The sequence below is a fragment of the Colobus angolensis genome, unplaced genomic scaffold (assembly GCF_000951035.1).
Source record: "Colobus angolensis palliatus isolate OR3802 unplaced genomic scaffold, Cang.pa_1.0 Scaffold35, whole genome shotgun sequence".
Classification (NCBI taxonomy): domain Eukaryota; kingdom Metazoa; phylum Chordata; class Mammalia; order Primates; family Cercopithecidae; genus Colobus; species Colobus angolensis.
The window spans coordinates 7,716,761-7,737,121 of record NW_012116821.1 but is presented as its reverse complement, the minus strand read 5'-3'; the positions used below and the strand labels follow the sequence as shown (position 1 = coordinate 7,737,121).

The 20,361-nt window shown below is 42.5% G+C and overlaps 1 protein-coding gene across 2 annotated transcripts in view; it reads left to right on the top strand.

The window, feature by feature from the left end:
* Positions 1 to 20,361, top strand: part of FOXO3 (forkhead box O3) — a 126,466-nt gene that overhangs the window by 86,630 nt on the left and 19,475 nt on the right. The window contains exons 1-2 of one of the 2 annotated variants that reach the window (XM_011952824.1): positions 11,609 to 11,821; positions 18,770 to 20,204. In XM_011952824.1, coding sequence (XP_011808214.1) covers positions 11,738 to 11,821; positions 18,770 to 20,170 — 1,485 coding nt within the window. In that variant the 5' untranslated portion in view covers positions 11,609 to 11,737 and the 3' untranslated portion in view covers positions 20,171 to 20,204. Of the gene's footprint in view, positions 1 to 11,608; positions 11,822 to 18,769; positions 20,205 to 20,361 lie in introns of those variants that run through there. The other variant, XM_011952825.1, reaches the window with a different exon arrangement.

Sequence of the window (20,361 nt, the reverse complement as noted above, 5' to 3'; positions counted from 1 at the left end):
GTACTAAACTCTGTAAGTTAGAAGAGTGTTTAGTACATCATATGCACTTAATAAATATTAGCTTTTTTATTATGAGTACTGATCCCTTGCTGGCATCTTTCCTGGCTTCTGTCCCTACCACTCCTTTGATACTGCTGTTGCCAAGGCAACTAGTGATAACCTCTTTGTTGCCAAAGCTCATGGACACTCTGTTATCCTCTCTTTCTGGGTCTTTTGGTGGTGATTCCTTTCTCCTTGAAGGACTAAGCTCTCCTGGGCATGATCGCCACACTCCCCTCCTCTCTGGTGGCTTCTGTTCTTTCTTTTGTCTGATCCCTGTTCTCTACCCGCCGTCATGTTGCATGACTCCCATGAGAAACTCTCAGGTTTTCTCTTCTCCATGTCCTCTCTAGGTACACCCATCCGCTCCATCCTCTCTAGGTAAACCCATCCCAATGACTTTCATTACTTAGTTGCTCCTCCTCCAGGTCTTAAGTCTTTCCTGACTTTCCAGTCTATCTTAGGTACACCCAGCTGACCTTGTTATTTTCTCTTATGGTACCCTGTTGTTTTCCTTCAGAGCACTTTTCACAATTTGTAATTATGTATGTGTTTGTTTGCTTTACTGTCTGTCCCTTACCTCCCTCTCACTCCACAAAATTATAAAATCTATGAGTGAGACCAGGGACCATGTCTTGTCTGTTCACTCACATTTGTATACCTGGTGCATGGAAGGACCTCAGCAAATACCGATTTGAATGACTGAACCTGTGGCCCCTCCAGTTCTTCTACCACCACTCCAGCCCTGATGTTATATGATATTAAATGTTAATGAAAATAAATTTTTATTTTTTAGATTTGATGCTCTGGGCTTGAGTGGAGACTGCCTTACTTTCTGTTCATTTCATGTTACTCCAAAGTTAGAAAAGCATAAACTTAACCAAATTACAGTATCCTGGTATGTTGTTGATAATCTGTGCTCACTGGCTGTTGATGTGATTTTCTGATAGTTATGTGAAAATTGTTACTAAGGCATTGGCCCAGACAAAATTCCCATGATTGGTAGAAATAACCCTATATGTTCTGTTACCATTAAATTAATTCCCAGTAAATGGTAAGACCATATGTCTCTTCAAGCCTTCTTTCCCATAATTCATTTTTTTATCTTGAATCCCCAAAATTGCTTTTTTTTCTTTTCTTGAAATCCAGGTTGACCCAAAACAACAAGTGTCAATAGCCTCATCATAATACAGCCTCTTAGCTTGCAAATGTATTAAGTCCCTATCCTTAATGGCCTCCACATGAGAACTTGGCCCTGCCAGTCTGCAACATTAGAGGATGACAGAACCCAGCACACACACAGTCATTCACTGAAAAGCACTTTGAAAGTGCCTGATGACGCATACATCAGGTTAGGTATAGAATGTAGGCGCATAAAGGTCTTTCTTGTTAGGTGTTTCTATTGCATTATCTTAATATGAACAGAAACCTCTAATTACCATTATTAGTGCTTGGAATTTTATAATTTAAAAAAATCTAATATGTGCAAAAGTTGAGAGTATGTATGTATACACACAGAGATAACATGCAGGAAGGCATGTCAGTAAAATTAATTCCTAAAAATAGAACCGTTGGGCCTATCAGGTAGGATTAGATTTGGCTAATGGAAAACAAATTTAATAGTGAATTATTCTCATGTAAAAGAAGTCTAGGGCTTGTGTGGCCACTGTAAGAAGTGATTGATACTCAGTCTCCTCTTATTCTCTGCCCGCTCATCTCAGCAAGTGGCTTTCATCCTCAGGGTCTCCTCATGGTCCATCCAAACGGAGGCCAAAAGGAGGAAGAACAGCACAAGTGAAGAGACTCATCTCTCACCTGAGTCAGCTGCCTTTAAATAGTCTTCCATGGAACTCTTCCACTTCCGTGCCATTCGATTTTCAAAGCTAAATGACGTGGCCACATCTAACTTCGAAGAAGGCTGAGGAATGTAGTCTTTTTGTCTGGGCCCAGCTAAAAATTGGCATTGTGTGAATAATGAATAAGAGAAGAATGGAGTAGTCTGTTCTACTAAGTCCAAGGTTGTGTACAGTATCAATAGATAGTGATAAACACTCCTTCAAAAACTTTGCACCCCCTTTAACACTTTCACCAACCAATACAAGTTTTCCCAAATCTTAATTAAAAACAAAATGTCTTCTATTGCTGTATTTGAGTTGTGTAGTCTTCTTGAAACGTGAGTATGACTTCTAATAGAACTTAATTTTCTATTCAGATTTTAAACTTATAAATGCTTCTGAAGTTTAAGGCAGATAACCTAATTTATTTAAGTCTGATAGTTTATTACTGTCACTTCCAGTGCTAAAGGTAGGTTTTCTTGGAGATGGGAACCCTGGGAAAGAGAATGTGTACTTCTTTAGTGGTGGAAGAACGTCTGCTTCTTTTCTCCTGCCTTTTATTGCAGGTGCTAACCTTACTCAGCATGGTTTAGTTCAAAAGAGAAAATAAAGGGAGAATTCATTTATGCTTTCAAGAAAATGTGTTGAGTCTTCCACATGCCAGGCATCTCCAACGTAAAAGAAAGAGATGTATCTCTTTTGCTATCTAACTCTTCCCACTTTCCTTTTTATGATCTGATGTGACTTCTCCATGTCTTATGCACCTTCCCCCTCAATAAAAATTTTAATAATCATCACTAAGCGTAGTACTGCACAAAAGAGACCTATCAGGTAAAAGGACAGAAAAACCACAGGAGCTATAAAATGTCCAAGTAGTATCTAAATTTTAAACCTTACTTTTTTCTGTTTTTAAACCTCAACTATATGGATTTTTAAAAATATATGGATTTTAAACCTAAAATATATGGATTTAGACAGACAAACTAAAACCTGTTTACTATAGCAAGAATACCTCATTGTAGCTTAAATTGGTGTTTTTAAAATGATAGCTTTGGCCAAATTCTTTGGCAGCTACCCTAGACTGGAAGCGTTAAAAATTGATTACTTGTAAGTTGTTGCTAATAGTTCCTTACTTCTGCAGGCCTTTCCACTCAGCGCAAACTGGGGTCCCTGTATAATGGTTGTTGTAGCTGGAGTGCTGTGCTGGTGTCCTGCTGCCTGAGTGGAGTGAGTTGACCCTAATTTACTCCGGGATGCCTGCATTCTTTTTCATGCATGTCCACAAATAGCATCACAGCAAATTAACAGAATTTTCTGATTGATGTAGGGAGAAACCAAAGGAGGCTTGTGTTTGGTGGCCAAAACACCACACAGTGTGAGCAGTGTGGAACTACTGGCCCATTTTATAGCATTCTAATTGATAATTATCAAAGAGCACATTATGTGGCCATGTGGCAACAATCCAGTATCATTTCAAAGGTATTAGACGTGTAGATGCACGTGAACACCATAGTAAATATATCCCTCCTTTTGCCACAATTGAAATAGGTTATCCAAGAGGAAAGGGGAGGGAAAAGAAAATATCAATTTCTTCTGTACAAAACTATGGCAAATGAAATGTCATAAAGTTTCTGTATTTCATGATAAAGCCTCCTGGCTCATCATTAATAAGCTAGAAAATTAACTCTTTTTTTGGAAGCTTGGAGAGAGTCTATAAATGTCTATTGTATATGTTTGCTATTGGTTCACAGGCAATGCCTAGTCCATTTTCCTTCATAGAGATGTAAAGCTGCTAAATACTGTCAGAAGAAAGAAGAAAATTTATGTGGGAGAGCTAAGTGGAAAGAGGAGGGAATCCTGGGTATCTACATGCATGACACTTTACAACAGCAAAGTCACTGTGGCGAAGGGGAGACCTGGAAGCACCTCTGCCAAGGTTAAATTGAGGGCAGTCCATAGACAAGGAACTGAGGAGAAATGTTTCCCGGCCCAGGGCTCCATAATGGACTCTGTCTGGACCCTGCAGAAACTCAGTACTGTTAGGATTGCCTTGAGATGAGGCAGCCCAGTTGTCAGGGAGTTGGGGATAGGAATGAACATAAGGTGTCTGTTCTTGTATTGGTGGAAGAGGAAGGTAAAAAGAAATAAACCTAAACCTGCTGCGCACTTAGCTCTATTCCCCGGAAGCAAACCACAACGTTGAGTAACAGCTGAAAAAGATGGTGACTGATGCAAATGAAACACTGAAAATGACTCTCTGGGGATCTTCTCACCCCTGTTCCCTTTGATTAATGGTTTATTGTCATAAAGCCCTAAGGGTCGTTGGCAGAGCCAGGTCAGAGCATTCAAAGTGCTAGAGCCATGTGCGTCTGCCTCTCTTGCTTTTCCTTTCTCATCCTATTATCTTGTATTCCTTCTTATTTTATATAGGAGAAGAGAAGAAAGATGGCTAGAGATGATCATTGCCCAATTTTATCTTTCGTGGTTAAGGAAATAATCAGTTCACAAGCTAAAGCAGTGGACTGTGAAGAATGGCAAAGTGGCCAGGCACAGTGGCTCACATCTGTAGTCCCAGCATTTTGCAAGGCTTAGGTGGGAGGTTCGCTTGAGGCTAGAAGTTTGAGACCAGCTTGGACAACATAGTGAGACCCCATCTCTACAAAAAAATTAAAAAATTAGTCAAGTGTGGTGGTGCACACCTCTGGTTCCAGCTTCTCAGGAAGCTGAGGTAGGAGGATCACTTGAGCCCAGAAGCTCAAGGCTGCAATGGACTATGGTTATACCACTGCACTCCAGTGCATTCCAGCCCGGGTAATAGAGTGGGAACCTATCTATCCCTTAAAAAAAAAAAAAGGACTACAAGTGTCTCAGATTTGCCCCTACCAGACGCCAAACTCTTGGGTTAGAGGCAAAGGGATCTGTTATTCTCTCATGGCATAGCAGCCAGCATGAGCAATAGCTTATTTTGCATTGGTTCTTCCTTGCCCCCAAATCCCATAGAGTTGACATAGATAGGCCCAGGTTGATGGCTGCACGTGTAGTGGGTTGTGCAGGAACCTTGAGTTTAGGGATCCTAAATCATTTGTAATAGGCAATAAGTATGTCTGCGCTTTGCTCTGGAGGGAGACACTATGACTACCTTTCAAGGCTGCTCACTGTGCAGATGAAAGGTAGCCCTACCTTGAAAGATAGTCTGGAACAAAGACCCATTAGTACTTTGCTTGACAAAGCAAAGACATTCAGTAACACAAGAAACGCCTGGCAATTTGTTCTCCAAATATGGATTTGTTAACCTTACAAGTAGCTGATACCCCTACTTCACCAACACCCTCAGCTTTTTTTTTTTTTTTTTTTTGAGATGGGGGTCTCACTGTGTTGCCCAAGCTGGAATGCGGTGATGTGATCTTGGCTCATGGCAACCTCCACTTCCCAGGCTCAAGTCATTTGCCTGCCTCTGCCTCCTAAAGTGCTGGGATTACAGGTGTGAGCCACTGTGCTCGGCCCCTACTTCCCTTTCCATCCACAAATTAATACCAGGACTCAGCTGCCTTTCTTCAGAAAACTCCTTAGGTTATAGCTGTTTGAAAGGATCCGATGAACTTGTGTCTAGAGAAACAGCTAATATAGGGTACTGTCATTCCACATAATGCCTCAGAGAGTTGTGTTACTTGACGTTCGTTGTGTGTTACTTTGAACCTGAAAATGACTCAAGAAACGTCGGTTTCTTCATATTTTTCCTCCCTTGTCTTGATGTGAAGGGATTACTCTCAATGGCCCCCATATATTTAATGATTTGTTAATCCTTAGGGAAAGACCTAGTACCTGTTTGTATTATGAGCCCACACACTGTTCCCATTAGCAAATGAAAAACCTGACTAAAGGGAAAGGGCTGGAAATTTCAGGAGGACCAAGTTAAAAGATTCCAGAATGTTTGGGGAGATAATCCAAGGGCTGACCCTGCCAACTCAGTCTTAACCAAGGAGGTAGTTATAAGGTCAGGGGTCCTGCATCCTCAGGAATGCCCTTAGAGTCACTGATGACTAGTATGGGGGGACCAGTGAGCCCTGGAGCACAGGGACACGTGCTGGTTGAGGAGTGGGCTCACTCTCCAACTCTCCGTCATATTCTGACCCCTCCCTCTTAGGCTTTTCTGTCTCCTCCAGCCACCTCTGCCACAAGCAGGGTCTAAAAGAACTGTTTCCTACATTCTTTTAGCCCCTGAGGCACCACCCAGTTATAGGAATTTTCTATTTCTACTGTGTGTTCAGCTTTTATAGTCTCTTGTATGGCTATCCTTGCCAGTTAATACTATTTCTCCTGCCGTTTGGGTGATAGATATTACACTACTGATGCTTGTATTTCCAGTTTCTTAAGTGCTTTCAAGTTTATCTAGCATGTACATGAAGTAGATTAGAGCCTAGTACATAAAATACTACATTTCTGTTATGGCCTTTAGAAAAACTACATTTTTATCTCATGTGCATTCAATCTGCTTCATTCATCATAGTTTGGGGGTAGTACTGATAATTAACTTACAACTTTGGAACACCCCAGATTTAAAGTTAGAATACGTGGGTATCTGAGTGGCTCAGTGGATGCTTTTTCAGAAAAATACAATCAGTGCCTGGTTCTTTAGTTACTGGAAATGTCCTTTCTTTATTTGATCTTTTTTTGTGAACTTTTGAGCTTTCTGATGCTCATCTGTGTGTGTAATTAGCACCCAGGAGTGTTGTGGAATAAATGGTTGACTTGGTCAGCATTTCACAATATCATTATATTGGTCATCAGCCACTTTTGCATCCTGTGGTTTTGAACAAGAAAAAAAATCTTGCAAAACCAGTACGGTGAAATACTGCATATGCAAATGAGGTTATAGGTTAGAGAAGGCAGTTCCTCAGGAGGCTCCTCATTAGAGCTGAACTTCAGTGAGGTGTGGAGGGCTAATAGGTACTATTAGCCCAAGTCATTTTATAGAATTGACTGCATTGTGCTCTTTATTTCCATACAGAAAAAAATACATCAATTGTTTTGTTTGCAGTAGCCAAACAAAACAATTGTTGTGTAGCATTTACTTACTTTCTCTGCTTCTTTCACTGGTAACACCTTGATTTACAGTGACTATTAGGATAATTAACATTGACACTTGGAAGATAGCCTGCTTCCAAATGCATGCACACTTGTCTGTTTTATAAATACTAGCCGAAACTTTTTCCTTTCCTAGCTGAAAAATGTGTCTCCACTCCTTCCAGTCTTTCCAGGGTGTGGGCCTGTGCGTAGCTGTGTGACTGTGCCCACACACTGGCATATATTTCAGAGCTACCAAAAAGAAATCAGTTGCTCTTGAAATAACAAGACAAAAAGGAACGGTTTTTCTGAGCCATAACATCTGAAGAGCTAGAAACAGTTGTGTTTGTATGTGTGACGCTAAAGCCAGTAAATTTCATGTGAAGGGAGGGATTGTAAACTAAGAACAGAAAAGCAGTTTTCCTGGATTTCAGATGTCAAACTCTCAAGCTGTTTAACGCACCCACTCAGCACCTCCACATCCATCCCTGTAATGTGCCTGCATTGTCAGTGATTTGTTTCTGCAGGTTTTGATGCCAGAAGACAAATAATAAAATAGTAGGCATATGTAACCTTAAAGCAGTTTTCTACCAGAGTTTTTGATTGAGGTTAAACAGAAGTATCCTGATCATGTTGTCAGTTGGCAGGCAAAAGGCATCATATTTTAAGATTCACATAGTTTTAGAGCAAGCTCATCTTTTCTGGCTCAATAATAAACTAATTACATGTTTTAAATAGTATAGAGCTGAGTCCCTGTTTCAGATTAAGCCTCATAATAGCAAGGGTCAGGCACTAGCAGACATTTGCTTAATGTTTCTGGCTTGAGGATCCATAGCATGGTGCCAGCTGTTTTAGGGCCTGAATAGGCCTGCCAGGCACAGCCAGGTAATACTGGCTTGACGTAGTCACAGGCTAATTCTCCCAGAACACAGAAGCCTCCAGATGTGCCACCGAGGAAAGCCTGAATATGTAGAAGTTCAGTTTATGGCTATAGTAATATTTGGGCGTTCCCCAAAATAGTGATCCCAGTTTAGGTTAGGACATGATAGTAGCGTCCCTTGGAGGTCTGTCTGAGAAAAAGTGTCATTTCTAAAAAATTAATTTTAGCAGATGGGCAGATCTGGCTCCAACAAGGCTTGCTTCACGTCTTATCATTTTTCCACATTTTCCATCCCTTTCATAAACCTAGGGACCACATGCTGAACATTTAATTGAATCACACAGATTTTGCAGTCATTAAAGCTTCTTATTCCTTGGTCACTTGTTAGTGGTGCCTCCCTCCTTGGTCAGTTTGGTAACTTCAGAAGGAAACACACAGTGCAGGGGTGAGAGCTTCACTTTCGAAGTTAGCCTCAGGCTTGATTTCTAGCACCACCAACCACTAGACAAATTGCTTAACCTTTCTGCACCTCAGTTTACACCTGACAGGCTTGTTGTGAAAATAAAATAAGATGAGATTTGTCAAGCACAGAGCATTGGCCCTGGTAGGCACCACATACATGAATTTCCTTCAGACTGTAGGTGAAGTAGACTCGATTTGGGGTTTCTCTTGTTACCTAGGTGCTTGTGTAGAGGAGACTTTAGAACCAGAATGTGTTATCTGTGGTTTTGAGTGTGCCCGGGACTCTGAGCCAACTGAATTACCAAGTAATGGGGGCTCCATGGCATCCCACGACATGTGCAGAGCCGGCTCTTCACCGTGGATGGACCTGAAATGCCTGCTAAGGCCTTGCTCCACCGAGTAGCACACACCCTATCAGTTAGCCCTTCTTTCCATCTCTCATTCTAGAGACCATAAAGCCTACTTGTTGGTATATATTTTCAGGTTTTTGGAAATTGGGCTGTATAATTGAAGTTAATACTTATGATGAGACTTTTCAACCTGAGAACAACCTAGATGCTACTTCACACTTTATTTTCAATGGAAGCTTACTTCCATCTTCACTCGTGTAGGACATTCTTTGGTCTCATGTTTTATCACATCTCATGTTAAAGTATAATTCAGGTCTATTTTGTGGCTCCTGCCCCCTTCCCATTAATTCAGTGGTTAAACAAATACTATTTTTTGACCCCCTGCTGTGTACCAGGCTCTCTGCCGGGTGCTAAAGCTATAATAAGACATGGTATCTGGTTTAAAGAGCCAGACTAAAGCTAAGTGAATATTAATAATAAAAGTATTTCTGTTCCACTTTATGGCTTTTATAACTTCATGACTGTTAACTCTTTGAGGCAACCATTTTGTGTGGCTAATTTGAGCATGGTATTAAAAGAGAATTACAGTAGCATGTGTTTGCTGAGCACCTTGTGGGAAGGGGAAACAGATTCAATAACATCACAGGAAAAGCTTGGAGAAAGAGAACAGGGGCATCCAAATGCTGCAGCTTTAACCTACTTTCTGGGATTGTCATCTCGCTGACTGCACGCCTTTAGGTGCTTCTTCCTCAGTCTATGGGGAGAGGGACCTGGGGCTGGAAATAGGAGTGTTTGTGGGGAGGGGCAGGATGCTGCAGGGAGTGGGTGTGGGCAGTGGTTGCAAGACTGCCAGGGTTCTCTGTGTGCCGGAAGTGCAGGTTTGGCTGTGAGGAATGGAATGTTCCCTCTTGCCCTCCAAGAGCAGAAACAGCTGTGGAAGAGCTTGAAAAGAAGATTACTAAAAGAAAAAAAAAATAATAATTAATATGAAAATAAAATCCACCCTAGAAAACCCAACAGAACTGTGTGCGGAGTATAGTGGTAGTCATCTTTCATGCTATTTACGAGAACTTTCTTCCTATCTAGGATTTCTTTTTCAGTTGGGGGCAGGATAAATTGTGTACCCAGCCCTTCCTCCCCTTGGGAAAGCCTCATATGTCTCATTTTGTTTGGATAGAAAATTGATTCATTATTCTGATCACCAGTTGATTATTTTATTCTTTCTTATGAGGGACCAGAACCTGTCGCTTGCTTGCTGCTTGAAAACTTAAATGTTAGTTTCCAAAGGCCATCTCTGTGGGTAGAGGGTTATCGTCAGCAGTTTAACGGGAAATCTTGTTTCTAACTGGAAATTTAATTATTCAGCCAAGTTCCCAACAATGTTTACTTTAGAGCATCATCTTTTTTTTTTTTTTTAAGTTCCTTAATGGTTTAAACTTTTTAAGTTTTAGGCAAGAGTAGAGTGGAGCTAGATATACATATAAGGTTGTTTGTGCAATCTTTTATATGAAAGTTTATGTTTTCTTCTCAATCTGAAAGATTTGGTTTTGGCCATTATAGCTGGTATTATAAATAACTCTATCTGATCTCAGATACATTTTTATGCTATCATACTTTCTGTACCTGCTTTTGAACAACATCTTAGTCCCAAAGTAGATAAAATCTAGCAGAAGGGAGTAGGCAGCTTAAAACTAGATTCTAGCAATATCTAAGAAAATTACAAGGATCAGTTAGTGTTCCATTCCTTCCTTCTTCAGCTATATCAATTCCTAGTTTTGTGAACGTCCACATGCCTTCTTTCTCTCCATGCCTATGCATGCTGGGTGGAGAAGCATCACAGAGCAGAATGAGGTGACTGTCCCCAAAGCAGGGTAAGGTCAAGGATCTTTCCCCTCACCTCGTGATTTTCAAAAGAAAAGCAGATCTGGACCTCAGTTACCTAAAATAAAATAAAATAAAATTGCCCTAGCTTTATTCTGCACATAAAATCACAGCTTTAATCTCTCATCCCAGTTCTCATCCTTATCTTCTCAATGGTGGAAACTTGAACTTAAAGGACATTACTGTGCTATGTTACCAGATCTAAGGAGACTGGGAATCATTAGATTGGAATCAGATCCTCAGTCAGGGGAAATATAAGGGGGAAAGGCCAATGGTTCTTGGCCCTGATTGCACATTAGAATAATCTGGGGAGCTTTAAAAATGTACCTATATCCAGGCCTTACCCTATCTGTTGAATCAAAACCTCTGAGACTGGGATGTGAGTGTTTAAAGTCTCCCCAGGTGATTCTAATAGGCAGGGTGAAGAACTGCTACTGAAGGGAAATTAGAGCCTCTCCCAGAGGACTGCCTTTGAAAGAGCCCGTCGTTATACACTGAAGGCGCCCACCTGGGCCTGCTCCTGAAGCTGTCTGTTTTTCTCCTGTGGCACACAGACCTATAGGTCTTCCTGTGACTCATGGTTCCACTGGGCTGTTCACAATGGAACCACCTTTGTCATCTGTGGTTCAGCAGATGCATAGGTTAGAATTCAGGCATTTGGCAACCTCATTCTGAATTGTCAGTGCCCACAAGTCAAGCAGTAAGACCCATTTGAAATGCTGGTCCTGTACACAAAGTGGGTGAGCACTGAATTGAAAGACAGTCCTTTCCAGTGCTTTCCCCTGAAATTCCTTGTAAGGACCAGGAGACGCCTGCAGTCGGCCTGGGGGGAAGTAGTGGGCCTGGCTTTGGAGATAACCATAACTCATTTTGCTGCTCTAGACAGTCCTCCTCCCACCCCACTTCACCTCAAAAAAAAGAGAGAGGAGAGGGGGTTGTCTTTAAAAAAAAAAAAAAAAAGGGCTTTTACGAGTTAAATTACACAACTCACTTTTTATTTTTAAAGTGAGCAGATTTCTTGTTGCCATTGCTGAGAAAGATAAATTGATACCACATGTTGCTTCCAGACAGCAACCTCTCTGTGTTCCAGGGGAAGCACTTGCAGCTGGTGTCTGGGTGAGTGGACAGTCTCCACAAGGTAAACATGGTTTGGAAGGGCTGAAGTGGACGTAGGGTACAACATTTAAGAAATACCAGTTACTTCTGACTGGCACGGCATCTCTGAAATGCTTTTTAAAAATTCGAAATCCTTTCCTGGAAGGGGCTGCCCTGGAACCTTTTGGCTTAAAGTATATGATGCTCGGAAAACAGTAAGTTAACATTTATGATGTCACTGCTTCCGTGTGGGATCTAACAGTTGTTGGGAGCTGCTTTTGTACTTGGCACTTCACTGAGTAGTTTGCATGCAGAGCTTTATTTAATCTTCCCAAAGATCCAAGAGATAGTCAAAGAATGTTTTTATCCTGCCTGTGGGAATTATCCCCTTTATAAATTATTGGTGGAATACTTTTCATTTCAGGAAGCTTCTCTCTGACACCTAATCTAATCTGTTTGGGGTCCATGTGTCTTCACAACCAGTTAGCATGTATTAGAGATCATGGATACTTTAGTATTAGCAATAATTGTATCTTGCATTAGAAAATGGTCTTCACTATAACAAGAAAAATAATTGCCAGATTCTGCTAGGCGCAGTCATCTTTACGCTGATTTCTTCAAGGTGGACCAAACAAAGGAATCTCTAGGCAGCAGGACTGTGAAATGTGAATTCCATCATGCTGCCTCCTTCACACACCTACTGCACGTGCCTCCTGGAAGGGTTATGCCACTGATTGCCAGTTCTCTAACTGATTACACCTAATGGGTTTCTGCCCCAGTGCAGGGCTTCCTTCAGTGTAAATCGTTTAGTAAAAGAGAAGATGGACATAAAAATGAAATGAAGAGTATTCTTACCACTGCACTTTCTTTAGACATGTTGTGATAGAGTTTTTTTAAGGGTTCTTTAAACCTTTAGGCCCACGTTGGGGGCAAGCTGATACTTTTGTCCCTGAAGCTGAAGTCTTTTCCTAGAGATGTTTCTTTCTTGTAATTTCATCAAAATCTTGATCTCAAAGTACTGGATTTAAATCACATGGTTTTGGGTTTGGGGGTCACAGTAGCTTCTTAGCCTCTTTAGGGAGTAACTGTGACAGTGGCCTGAGCTCTAGCAGTAGGTGTCTTGGTTATTATGTACTTTACTATCTTAGCCTTAAGGAAGGCACATCCCTAGTTCTTCAGCAAGTTACCACTGGCCTACCTCAAAGGGTATAGCAAAATGTGTATTTAGAAGTGATTAGAAAAATGATTCTCGTTCTGTCAGACCACTCCTTTTTTGTCTTCGGCTCCCAATCCCACAAGTAATGTAAAATCTTAGAAATTTAGACTATTTGGTAAGGTGATAATATGAATTAGTGAAAAACCATAGAATATTTGTAATGATAGTTTTCCTGGGATTGAGGTGGCAGGAAGGACATTTGAAATCTTAACAGAAATCGCATCACCATTAATTTTTGATATCAGGGAAGAAGTGGGGAAACATTGGAGTTCTGGTATTTTATCTGGCATCTATTTATTTACCTTTCCTGCTTTACCAACATTTAAATAGAGAAGTTAGTACAGTTGAGCCTTGAACAATGCAGGTTTGAATTGCACGGGTCCACTTACACAGAACTCTTTTTCAACCAAACACAGCATTCCCGGCATGTGAAACCCATATGAGGGCCTGGGGGAGTTGCCTGTTTTAAGTGAGTTTCTTCTGCGGGGCTGACTATAGAGTAGAGTATGCACAGGTTTAGTTATATGCAGATGGTCCTGGAACCAGTCCCCTATGTATAACAAAGGATAGCTATTATTGGAATCATGATCTGTGAGGAAAACAGTAGAATGCATTTCTGGCATCTGACTTTGAGGGGTGACTGGGCATTTGAACTAGAAATGGACAGATGAGCCATATTTGTTGGCCTTTATCAACGCCCTACTTTCAGATTATGGATTTTGTCAATGGAAGACTGGCCACCCTGTATGAATAGAAGGCTGCTGAGATTGAGGACTATGAGACTGATGGTGGCACAGTTTTTGTTTGTGTTGACTTAGCAATGTAACTGGAAAAACCTGTCTGAACTTTCTGTAGGCAATAGGCTCCAGGGAATGCATTCTGTGACTAAGAAACCTCTAAACTGAGAGTCAAGCAAAGATTGGCCATTGAAGCTAATCATCTATTTAATAAGTTGGTCTTTGTTTCAGAATCTGAGAGTAGTTAATACTGGTATTTGGGGGGGGTGGGGGAGTGGGTTGTGTTTTTTTGAGACAGAGTCTCACTCTGTCACCCAGGCTGGAGTGCAGTGGTGCGATCTCAGCTCACTCCAACCTCCGCCTCCCAGGTTCAAGCAATTCTCCTGCTTCAACCTCCCAAGTAGCTGGGATTACAGCCATGCACCACCACCCTTGGCTAATTTTTGTATTTTTAGTAGAGATAGGGTTTCACCACCTTGGCCAGTCTGGTCTCAAACTCCTGCCCTCAGGTGATCCACCCCCACTTGGCCTCCCAAAGTGCTAGGATTACAGGTGTGAGCCACCACGCCTGGCCATCATTGGTTTGTATGGTAACCACTGTCCTCTTTAGAATGAATACTATCGTGGCCACTTTACTAAAGACAGACAAGTAAGTCCTATAGAGTAAGGTTATAGTTTGAGGTTTCCTCTTCTGAAAGACTTTTCTTGTTTGTTTTTTGGGTTTTTTTTTTTTTTTAGAAGGGCCTTGCTGTGTCGCCCAGGCTGGAGTGCAGTGGTGCATTCACAGCTCACTGCAGCCTCAGCCTGCCAGGCACAAGTGATCCTCCCACCTCAGCCTCACCAGTAGCTGTGACTACAGGTACATGCCACCACACCTAGCTAATTTTTGTATTTTTTGTAGAGACAGGGTTCTGCCATGTTGCCCAGGCTAATCTTGAACTCCTGAGCTCAAGCAAGCTGTCTGCCTCAGCGTCCCAAAGTGCTGGAATTACAGGCATCAGGCACTGTGCCTGGCTCAGACTTTGTTTTTAAAAATCTTAAAAAAAAGTTTTTTTTTTTAAGGAAGGACCCACCAAATAAATACCCATAACTATTTCATTAACAAATTAAAATAATAAGATTGTGCTTTATATTCCTCTTCTTTCTTAAATGTTAAATAATTCTTTAGATAATCTCTTTAACTGTTAGCCCAAATAGATTAAATGGTGACTTCTGCATAATTTGGTAAGAGGCCTATATGAAGGGTTGTAGAAAAAGCAGTGGATTGAAGTTTAGGAAACCCAGTGTCAGTTTTGCCTCTTGTGAACACTAGCTGTGGGACCTTGCATTAAGTTATTTAATATCTCTCAGCCTGAGTCTTCATATTTAAAATTAGGGCACTGATACACTGATTCTTGCAGGTTTATTATGAGAATTAGAGACAATGAATCTAAAACACTCTGGCTCAGTAACTGACAGTGCTGTAATCTGGCAGGCTCTCATTTCTTCATCCTTGCAATTAGGGATTTGGGTGGGTGGGCAGTCTCCATGGTCCTTACCCACCCCAACACCCTGTTGTTATGGCCCTGGATATGGGTGTTCCAGCCCCTTTTTACCACATGCCCTTATAGAAGCTTAATATCTGTGTCAAGATTTTAACCCTGTGTAGCTTCTAATTTTATAAAACTATACGCATACATTGTTGGAGGTTAGAATTGTAGTGATAGATGGCCATCAGAAGATAAATGTGGGGCATTTTGCAGTTCTGTAAAATGTTTCACACTTTTTCTCAGTTGAGTTGGAATTGGTGAAGCTAAAGTACATTTTAAAATGTTGTTCCCTAAATGCTTTTTAAAGGGGGGATAGCTGAATACTTGATTGGTCATTCTAATTCTGTGTGTTGGTGTGATCTTCTTCCAGAATCTAACGCAGAGGGGGCTGGACAGAGTGGGAGTACTTAGGGTAGGTGTCCACATTTCCACATAGCCTCGGGACCTCCCTGTTTTTTTCACTTCGAAGCTTGAGTTTGTTTTTATTTAATATATCTAGTCACCTGAATTGTAGATCCACCTGTACTTGGCTGCGTTCTGAGCCCTGCAGAGTGCATGTTGAGAGCATGCTTCATACCTATTGCATAGAGAAATTGTTTTACTTTTTAAAGAAGTGTAGTATCTGGACCATTAGTAGAAATGCCATTATACTTTTTAAAAACCATAAAAGTAAAGGGAATCAGGATATATAGTCTCCTGGGTAACATTTGCTTCATCAGATACTCAGCATGTTGCCTGTGTTCTTCTCTCAAATGCAGTTGTAGAAATGCCAACTTATGACCCATGATTGCTAATGCTTATTGCCTATCCTGAACTACAGGCCCTTCCTACATGTGAAACAGTATTTTGGGTTATTTACTTACGGTAAAATCCTGCTGACATTCTGTGTTTTAAAAACATTCTGGGCTGGGCACGGTGGCTCATGCCTGTAATCCCAGCACTTGGGGAGGCTGAGGCAGGCGGATAACTTGAGGTCAGGAGTTTGAGACCAGCCTGGCCAACATAGGGAAACCCTGTCTCCAGTTAAAATACAAAAATTAGGCCGGGTGTGGTGGCTCATGCCTGTAATCCCAGCACTTTGGGAGGCCAAGGCAGGTGGGTTACGAGGTCAGGAGATGGAGACTCATCCTGGCGAACACGGTGAAACCTCGTCTCTACTAAAAATACAAAAAATTAGCTGGGCATGGCGGTGTGCGCCTGTAGTCCCAGCTACTCGGGGAGGCTGAGGCAGGAGAATGGCGTGAACCCAGGAGGCGCAGCTTGCAGTGAGCCAAGATCGCACCACTGCACTCCAGCCTGGGCGACAGAGCGAGACTCCATCTCAAAAAAAAAATACAAAAATACAAATATTAGCTGGGTGTGGTGGCACGCACCTGTAATCCCAGCTACTTGGGAGGCTGAGGTGGGAGAATTGCTTGAACCCCGGAGACGGAGGTTGCAGTGAGCCGAGATCAAGCCATTGCACTCCAGCCCGGGCGACAGAGCGAGACTCTTGGGTGGGTGGAGGGGGGAACATTCTGGCAGAAACATGTATTTGTATCTTCTACATAAATATAGTTGGTGATTGCCAATTTAAACAAATATGTATATATAACTTTTAGGATTGTCTGTATTTAATATATGGACAGTTGCATCAGGCAATATATTTTATCTTTAACTTGCAAATAAAAACTCATCTGGCCTGCAGATACTGTTCCGGATGTGGCGCATACAGATTGATCAACTCCTCCCTTTTACTGCACATGAGGCATTTTACAGATTAGAATGAGCCTGCTGCAGGCCATGAACTCCCTCCACCATGGACTCTGTGTTTTATAATAGCAGTAAGAACACCCTGACTTCATAGCATGACTGGCTTCTGAAGTATATTATCATGTATCATCCTTACGTCATCCCTGTCAGAGATGGTTTGGATATGATTATAGCCATAATGAAGGTGGGGAACTGCAGTTGTTGCAGACAGATTAGATTTGTTCAGGGTCACATGGTTGGTCAGTGGCAGAGATAGGACTGAATCTGGGTCATCACTGTCAACTGGGTGTATCTGCCAAGCCAGGAGGAGAATTCTTGCAAGATGGGTGCAGTCACTAGAGTTTTGAGGATATTTTGCCCTACTCTTTAATTAAATATTTTATTTTAGGATACTTTTAAATTTATAGAAAAGTTGCACAGATAGTAGAGAGTTTCCATACACCTAATATCAAGTTTCCTCTGTGGTTAATATCTTATAGTATGTGACATTTGTCACAACTGATGAATCAATTTGGATATATTATTATTAAGTTCATACTTTCTTCAGATTTCTTTCATTTTTATCTAATGTTCTTTTTTTGTTCCAGGATTCCATCCAGCATACCATATTACCTTTAGCCATCATATCTCCTTAGGCTCCTTAGGCTCTTCTTGGCTATGACCATTTTGAGATGTACTGAATAGGTATTTTGTAAATGTCCCTTAACTGAAATTTGTCTGATGTCTTTCTCATGCTTAGACTAGGTTATGGGCTTTGGAAGGCAGACCACAGAAGGTGCCATTCTCATCATGTCATATCAAGGGTACACATTATCAGCTCATCTTTTCCTTGTAGATATTGACCCTGATCACCTGACTGAAATAGTGTTTGTCAGTTTCTCCACTCTAAAGTTGTTCTTTTCCCTCCTTTTCATACTGTACTCTTTCTAAGGAAGTTACTGTGCTCAGCCCACACTAACTTGACAGGCAAGTATCCATATAATTGAATTCTTCTGAATGGGAGACTTGCCTACTTCTCTAATCAACCTGGCAAATCCTGCTCTATAGTTCTTGTGTCTGCAAGAGTTACATGCTAAGGTGTGAAATCTGGCAGGATGAGATGGAGTCATAGAAAGGTCCGGTAAAAATTCTCATCTGTTCTTAATTCATAGAAGTAGTTAAGAAAAGGTAGATGTTGTACCTGTATACTAGTGGAGGAGGGGATCATGAGAAAATAAAGCAACCCTCCAACCAAGTGATTGATTACGCTTAGAGAGCAGGGGAAGTTTGTTGGAAAGTGCAGGGGACAGAGGCGTGTGGTAGTAAATTCCAAGTGTGAACTTCAATATGGGCAATATAATTACAGAAAGGCCAGTAAACCTAGGAATTTGGGGAAAACTACTATCAGTGAGCTTATCTATTCCCAGTATCTCTTGGACGTGAAATCATCTCCCTCCCCCCTAGATATGAAAACTGCCATTTAACATGTCATTTTATTCCCAAAGAGGGTCATGCAGATATTTGTCTTTGAATTAGGTTGGATTTTTTTTAACCTTTGAAATTGAGGCAGCTTTAAAAAATGAGGAGTTGGCCAGCACCGTGGTTCATGCCTATAATCCTAGCACTTTGGGAGGCCGAAGTGGGAGGATCTCTTGAGTCTAGGAGTTTGAGACCAGCCTGGGTAACATGGAAAACCCCATCTGTACAAAAAATATAAAAATTAACCAGGCGTGGTGGCATGCGCCTATAGTCCTAGTTACAGGTGCTTCAGGATCGCTTCAGTCCAGGAGATTGAGGCTGCACCACTGCATTCCAGCATGGGCAGCAGAGTGAGACTTTGTCTCAAAAAAATAAAATAAAAAATAAATGAGGAGTTTGGGTTACTATATCATCTGGGTGCTCTGTTTTGGACCATTCTGGTTCATACTCTGTTTTCTCTTCTCCCTGTAGAACTCCATCCGGCACAACCTGTCGCTGCATAGTCGATTCATGCGGGTCCAGAATGAGGGAACTGGCAAGAGCTCTTGGTGGATCATCAACCCGGATGGGGGGAAGAGTGGAAAAGCCCCCCGACGGCGGGCTGTCTCCATGGACAACAGCAACAAGTATACCAAGAGCCGTGGCCGCGCAGCCAAGAAGAAGGCAGCCCTGCAGACAGCCCCTGAATCAGCTGACGACAGTCCCTCCCAGCTCTCCAAGTGGCCTGGCAGCCCCACGTCACGCAGCAGTGATGAGCTGGATGCGTGGACGGACTTCCGTTCACGCACCAATTCTAACGCCAGCACAGTCAGTGGCCGCCTGTCGCCCATCATGGCAAGCACAGAGTTGGATGAAGTTCAGGACGACGATGCGCCTCTCTCGCCCATGCTCTACAGCAGCTCAGCCAGCCTGTCACCTTCAGTGAACAAGCCGTGCACGGTGGAACTGCCACGGCTGACTGATATGGCAGGCACCATGAATCTGAATGATGGGCTGACTGAAAACCTCATGGACGACCTGCTGGATAACATCACGCTCCCGCCATCCCAGCCATCACCCACTGGGGGACTCATGCAGCGGAGCTCTAGCTTCCCATACACCACCAAGGGCTCGGGCCTGGGCTCCCCAACCAGCTCCTTCAACAGCACGGTGTTTGGACCTTCATCTCTGAACTCCTTACGCCAGTCTCCCATGCAGACCATCCAAGAGAACAAGCCAGCTACCTTCTCTTCCATGTCACACTATGGTAACCAGACACTCCAGGACCTGCTCACTTCGGACTCACTTAGCCACAGCGATGTCATGATGACACAGTCGGACCCCTTGATGTCTCAGGCCAGCACCGCTGTGTCTGCCCAGAATTCCCGCCGGAACGTGATGCTTCGCAATGACCCAATGATGTCCTTTGCTGCCCAGCCTAACCAGGGAAGTTTGGTCAATCAGAACTTGCTCCACCACCAGCACCAAACCCAGGGCGCTCTTGGTGGCAGCCGTGCCTTGTCGAATTCTGTCAGCAACATGGGCTTGAGTGAGTCCAGCAGCCTTGGGTCAGCCAAACACCAGCAGCAGTCTCCTGTCAGCCAGTCTATGCAAACCCTCTCGGACTCTCTCTCAGGCTCCTCCTTGTACTCAACTAGTGCAAACCTGCCCGTCATGGGCCATGAGAAGTTCCCCAGCGACTTGGACCTGGACATGTTCAATGGGAGCTTGGAATGTGACATGGAGTCCATTATCCGTAGCGAACTCATGGATGCTGATGGGTTGGATTTTAACTTTGATTCCCTCATCTCCACACAGAATGTTGTTGGTTTGAACGTGGGGAACTTCACTGGTGCTAAGCAGGCCTCATCTCAGAGCTGGGTGCCAGGCTGAAGGATCACTGAGGAAGGGGAAGTGGGCAAAGCAGGTCAGTGCCCAATGCTATGGAATAAAAATAACAATATGGGGATCGGGGGGATCTCTGGGGGAGCCTGTCTTCTCTTTACTTTGAATTTCATTCCACTTTGAGAACCATGGAGCAGTGGTGCACATAGTATGGCTCCCAGCCAGTTCCATCTCAGGGT